Here is a 6,757-nt window from a genome sequence, read left to right as displayed (position 1 = left end):
TCAGTGGTTGCCATCATCATCTATTATATCCAACTTCCCCCAAGGATAACCACCCAGCTGGTCCACCTTCGGCATCTTGTGGCCCTTCTGTGGGCACCCTTCTCATCAAGCCTGGTCCTGATTCCTGCACACAGGCCCCCAGCATCGCTTATGCTGTCTCATCCTGCCCTTCCTGGGTGTCTTCTCTGAGTCAAGGACATCAGCACTCCAATTTGGGAATACTGTCTGGACCCCATTCTTGATCCAAGCTCCCATGTACAGCTTCCACCTTCACTGTCCTATCTGCATTGTTCTGTATTTACTTTGCTTGGGCCCCATGGTCTTAAATGCAGCCATTGTGATACATTTCTTTAGAAACTGGAAATGATGTGGTGATGGCAAAGTATGCATATTTATAGAACATAATAGGTTCAGGGGCATTAGTGGACGATAGGTAGAGGAACAACTTCGATCTATATGGAAATATATATAGTTTCAGACAGGATTGAAATCAGGACAAACATGAACCATCCCATAACCAGCAGGCATGGATCTGGTAACCCAAAGCAGAGCTAGGAAGGGAGTTCATATTCATCAAATAGGAAGGGAGAAAACCCCTGCCTTGGGGAGGACTTGATAGAAGGAGCAGACAGCTCCCATAAAAGGAGTAAGTCAGCATGCTTGGCCAGAGAGGAGAGGTCAGCGGTGACGGAGCTCACCCTTCCTTATAAATCTCATCCCTAACGTTGTATTGCTCTTAAACTCTATACCAAGGAAACAGTGGAATTAGAACAAAGAGGGAGCTGCTCCAGCTGGCCTTCGCTTCACTGCCAGATGCAAGTGACACTTAAATACCCTTGCAGTTCATGACATCGTGTCATACTTCCCACCTCTCAAAGAGGAATCAAAAGAACCTAGAAGGAATCAAAGGGACACACTATATACTAGATGTGGGACTAGTGCTGTCTTTTGGCTGCCCCCAAAGGAATGATTTTCTGCAGGCAGACACTTACTGCGTTTTTAATGCAGTGACTCTTGGGGACACAAGGGACAGCTAAGCTTTTGAGATGAGCCAGCCCCAGTGCTGTGGCCAGACCCGTTCAACCCCAGCTGATTTGCATGTTTCTCAGAGCAGAACCTCCTCCTTTGAGGACTTCTTCATAGGCTGCTCACACCCTGTGAGGAGCCGGTCAGTTCCTGCAAGGACACAGCATGGACATGGCAGTCCCTGCTCAGCTACTGGGCCTCCTGCTGCTCTGGCTGCCAGGTAAGGAGGCAAAATATTGTACTGAGTATGGTCAGTATTGCACGGCCTTTAGAGGACTGTGTGTAACATGATTGATTTGGTAAATATTTGTATCTATATTTCCAATCTCAGGTGCCAGATGTGACATCCGGATGACCCAGTCTCCATACCTGTCTGCATCACTAGGAGAAAAAGTCACTATCACTTGCCAGGCCAGTCAGGGTATTAGTGATTACTTGAACTGGTATCAGCAGAAATCAGGGAACGCCCCTAAACGTCTAATCTACCGGGCAACCAATTTGGACTCTGGAGTCCCATCAAGGTTCAGCGGCAGTGGGTCTGGGACAGATTTCACGTTCACCATCAGCAGCCTGGAGCCTGAAGATGTTGCCACTTATTACTGTATGCAGTATGATGAGCTCCCTCCCACAGTGATATAAGCCATAACAAAACCACCCAAAGAAGCAGAAGTGTGAGCCTGGGCTTCCTCAAATGCTCCTCCAGATAGCTTCCCCTGTTGCAATCATGTCATAGATGCAGCCAGGATTTGAAGGTCACTGGGAGGATTTTACCAAAGGCTCAGAGAAGTTCATTTCTACAGCAAATATTTTCCCCCTCTTAAGTTCCACCAGCTCAGATATGACACTGGATCTTTTGGTTTTCATCCTTGAGGTTTTGAAACTTGGGGGATCTGAGTTTGGAATTTGTATAGCAAACCAGAAGCCACTGTGGATATTCCAAGCAAGAATTTGTAGATTATGGGAATTGGCATCTAAACTACAGCCATTATGTGACATGGTTTGTCTGGAAGACGGAATTTGATAGTAAAGATTCATTGCTAAACTAAGGAGACAACATGATGTTCCCACATGTGGGTCTGATTTATTTTACTTAAGGGTATGTTCTCTGGTTGCATCCATTTACCAACAAAAATCTCAAATTTATCCTGTTTCATAGCTGAATAATACTCTATTGTGTAAAAATACTGCATCTTCTTTAAGATGGAAAAATGGAATCTGAAGGATAGAATAGATACTGGGAAAAAGGAATAAACTTATTCAAAAGGAAAGAGTTACTGAATTGAAGAGGAGGAGAGGAGAGGGAGTCAGGGAAAAAGATGCATCTATGTACGTAAGCAGGATGATTTGGACAACTGTACTGTGCATTTCTGCTGGTCTATGGAAAGGAGAAGTTAGTGCTTTAATTTGTTTTGTCTCCTTTTTTCAATAGTTTGTAATTTTTCTCTTCTGCATCTCATACTTTTTTTCTTTTTTTCTTCTAATTTTACATGCATTTATCTGGTCATATGAATAACTGGAAGACAACAAACACTGTGTATTACAACAAGTAGCATGAAATTCATATTACTTTGTTAAATGAAATTATGTATCACTTGTAATTTTTCTGTTTTCATTCTAATTTGTACTCTCTTTAACAACTAAAAAAAATATTCACTGCTACTTCTCCATTGGATGTGTGAGCCACTTAGGGAGCTCAAAGTTGGGGTGCCGATACGCCTAACCCCTCCATAGTTTGTCATGTACTAGTGAAATTAAGTGCCAAGTGACAATGGACATAATTCACTGGAAGATTTTGTGTGTGGATGTACTTTTTTTTTTTGCCAGAGATGCTTATTTTTCAAAGGTATTATTAACTTACTCTTAATTGATACATAAAATACAAAAACAACATATAGTATAAAAAGAATTTTGAAAGCTGTAGTATAGATTCAAATTTTCTCTCCCAAGATATATATATATATATATATATATATATATATATATATATATATATATATATTTTTTTTTTTTTTTCTTGGAGCAGCTTACTTATTGCTATATGAATGACAACTAATGTAATCATCCAGCTCTTCATGTGTAATCATCTCTTTCATTTACATAAAAAGAGATATTATCATGCATGCTGTTGGGGCTGAGGATGAAATAAAAGAGTATAAGAGGAGCCTCGCCGGCACCTCCTACTACAATGTTCCCTTGGCCTCAAAGCCAGGCTGCATCAGAGAAGAGCCCCTCAGCATGCGGAAACAAGGAGGAACAGCTGGGGCAGCGCAGTCTCACGCTTTTGCTTCCCCAGGTGGTTTATGCTATTACTTGTATCACTGTAGGAAGGTAACTACTGTACTATAGACAAGAATACATCACAACATTTGGCTGCAGGCTGCTGATGGGAGAGTGAATTCCGTTCCACACTGACTGACACTGAACCTCAATGAGACACCAGTTTCTAAACTAGACACTTATAAAGTATTGCGGGGCTTTCCCTGGTTACTGCTGGTACCAGTTTAAGTACTGAATAACACCCAGACCCATTCCATATGTAACTGTGACACTTCCCCTGAGAATTCACACAGGGAGGATGGAGGCTGGATCAGGTGGATGTCACATCTAGAAGTTGAGGTTAGAAGCTTGAATACAAATATCCACACATTTAGTTATGATTGAGGAGGGCTTCCCAGAAGATTTCAGAAGCTTTGGCCACAGTAAGCAAGGTGATTTCTCAGTGTTGTCCTTCCTTAACTGGCAGCCAGAGCAGCAGGAGGCCTGGGAGCTGAATGGGCTCCTCATGCCCATGCTGTGTTTTGATAGGGACAGACTCCTGCACAGGCTGTTATTAGCCTATTAAGAGGTTGTCAAGGCAGTGGGCTGTGCTCTACACCACTGCAAATGAGCAGGACATGTGCAGGGTTGGGCACAGCTGTGAGACTTATTCATCTTAGCTACTCAGGGAACGAATGTCCCCAGATGTCCCCTGGTCAGAACAGAGCAGCGCACACCAGTCTGCAGAGTACATACTTCTATCTGGGGTCAGTATGACGGAATGGTTCTAGAACCTTCTGAGGAGTGTGTCATCATGTTCTTTCCCAGATTCATATATGCTTTCTTTGCTACTTTTCATGTATGACCAGAATGCTTATATATGACACTGTCTCAAAAACTGAAAATTTATGAAATAATTTCATTAGTTTTAAAGTCTAAGTATCAGGAAACAGTGGATTTATTTTTTCTTTAATTTTTTTATACTTCTGTGTGAAGTTGAAGTGAAAAAATATATAAAACAGGAGTCCATATTTATAAAGACGATCCAGAGGGCTGGCAGGATAGCTCAATGGTCAAAAGTGCTTGCTTTGGTAAGCTTAGGCAAGCATGCATGGACCATGGTTCAGTCCCCAGCACTGTATATCATGCCAGCCCTACCACCAGTGTGGGCTGAGCCAGCCCCGAAAAGAAAACCTGTTTATGTCATTAATAATCTGGGGCTAAGCAATCTGTCTTACTGCATTTAGGAATGTTCATCTACTTCCAACAAATCTTCCAAGATCAGATGTTTACTCTTCCCTCATGGGAGGGAACATCCCAGCTCTGCTTGGAAATTACCTGTGTGGGTCCGTGACTGAAATTACATGAGTACTGTGAACCTTTCCTCACACTTTCTAGTCACTCTTAACCTGAAGCATAGTTTGGGGAAGTAGAAATCCTCTCAGTCACATTGTCATGAGTGCCTTTAAATACGAAGTTCCTCAAAGAGGCATGTGGAAAGTGAATCTGGAATCCATACACGGGGAGTTGCAGTCACAGAGGGGCCCCTATGGTGTCGACACGTGGGAATGGTGGGAGTGATGCTCAGTGTTGGTGTCCAAGTGGGGTGTGTTTACAACAGCTTCCCTGTGAGTAATTGCCCCCTGGCCAGGAGTCAGACCACGGCAGGCTGAAGTAGACATTAACATAGGGGTATCAAACAAGGCCGTATTTATTGCTGTGACCCTAGTTTTGCAGCTTATATTGAAATCCCAATGTATTCTGTAGAAAAAGGAGTGCTGAGGTAACAGTGATCGTTAGGTGAGATCAAATGTCAGTGTTCATCCTCACTAGGACTTGTAGAAATTTACTTTAAGATCTGAATTTCCTTTTATGATATGCTGTAGGTTTTCATCTTGAGGGGTTCTCCCATGTGATCCCCCAGAAAAGGGGGATTTGATATTTAGTTTTGTGTACAAGCAACCCATGGCCAGAGCTGTCACCAGGAGAATCCCAAGCAAGGTGCTGAGCTGCCTGAGAGCATCAGTCCCCCACCACAGGCTTTCTGGGCAGGTATGAGGGCCAGAGGGCAGTCAGCCTATACTCAGAGGGAGGTGATTTCAAGACTCTGAGAAAGTAACAGAAAATCTCCTGTTTCATGTATCAGCTTCTCTGATGACCATATCCCTTTGCACCTTCAAAGCTGCAGTTTCTGCTCTCAATTTTCTGTACAATGACAATTATTTGGGATATTTATAAGGCCTTCTTTTGTGCTATGTGAATTGCAAGTGATATTGTGACCACAACTACTCTGGTGTAAAAAACCTTGTCCTTTATTAAGTGATGAGAGACACCATGATGGTTGTAATGCTGAAGCTGAGCAGATGAAAGAATGGAGGTGCATGGGAGCCTCTCTACTTTCTTCTCCCAAATCTTCCTAATGACCTTGAAAACCTGGCTGCATCTGAGCAACACTCTCAGCAGGTGCAGGCACCAGGAGGAGCAGCTGGGGCAGCCCAGCCTCCCACTTCTGCTTCCCTGCGAGGTTTATGTCATGGGTTGTATCACTGTGGGAGGGCACATATCATACTGCATACAGTAATAAGTGGCGACATCTTCAGGCTGCAGGCTGCTGATGGTTAGCGTGTAACTTGTGCCAGATCCATGGCCGCTGAATCTTGATGAGACTCCAGAATCCAAGTTTGATGCATAGTATATTAGACGCTTAGGAGCTTTCCCTGGTTTCTGCTGGTACCAGTTCAAGTAGCTGTCAATATCCTGACTGGCCTGGCAAGCGATGGTGACTTTTTCTCAAGTGATGGAGATGTGGACAGGTGTGGAGACTGGGTCATTTGGATGTCACATCTGGCTCCTGAAATTGAAAAAAATGCAAACAAATATTGACAAAATTAATGACCTGAACAGAGGAAATCTGGGGTATGCTAAGAAAACTAACCACACTGTCCTGAACAAACTTCCAGTAATTTTTTTCCTACCCTGAATCCAGACCAGCAGGATCCCCAGCAGCTGAATAGAAGCTTTTGACTCCATGCTGTGTCCTGGCTGAGACTGACTCATACACAGGGTGTGACCAGCCCCTTTAAAAGTCCTCAGGGTACTGAGCTGTGCTCTGGGCACATGCAAATCAGCAGGGGTTGGGCAGAGCTGGCACAGCTGCAGGGCTGGGTCTTCTCAATAACTCAGTCCTGGCCTAGTGTCCCCACGAGTCGCAGGTCAGAACAGGGCATCATAGACTAGCATGAAGACCTCATGCTTCTCTCTGGCTGCCAAGGTACGGCATCTGTCTAGTAGCTTGTGCATCGCACTTTAGTTTGCTCTGTGTTACTCTCAGCACCTGCTTCTCTGTCTACTGGTCATGGATGATGCTGACTGTTGGCTAAAACTATTTCAGAAAGCTTACAGAACCCTTGCATTTGATTCAGGCGGATATTGTTGACACTACAGAGGCTTCCACTTGATTTGTTGTCCTCATCTT

General features: G+C 43.7%; 1 gene segment (V, D, J or C); it reads left to right on the top strand.

The window, feature by feature from the left end:
- The first annotated feature begins 1,191 nt into the window (after positions 1–1,191).
- LOC101562400 lies at positions 1,192–1,665 on the top strand. The segment is given in 2 exon segments: positions 1,192–1,246; positions 1,358–1,665. Coding segments are annotated over 2 exon segments (363 nt in total).
- Positions 1,666–6,757: the final 5,092 nt, after the last annotated feature.

This window comes from Octodon degus, unplaced genomic scaffold, assembly GCF_000260255.1.
Source record: "Octodon degus isolate 3935 unplaced genomic scaffold, OctDeg1.0 scaffold00162, whole genome shotgun sequence".
In the NCBI taxonomy this organism is placed as follows: domain Eukaryota; kingdom Metazoa; phylum Chordata; class Mammalia; order Rodentia; family Octodontidae; genus Octodon; species Octodon degus.
Note: the sequence above shows the minus strand (reverse complement) of the source record. Positions and strands in the feature narration are given on the sequence as shown.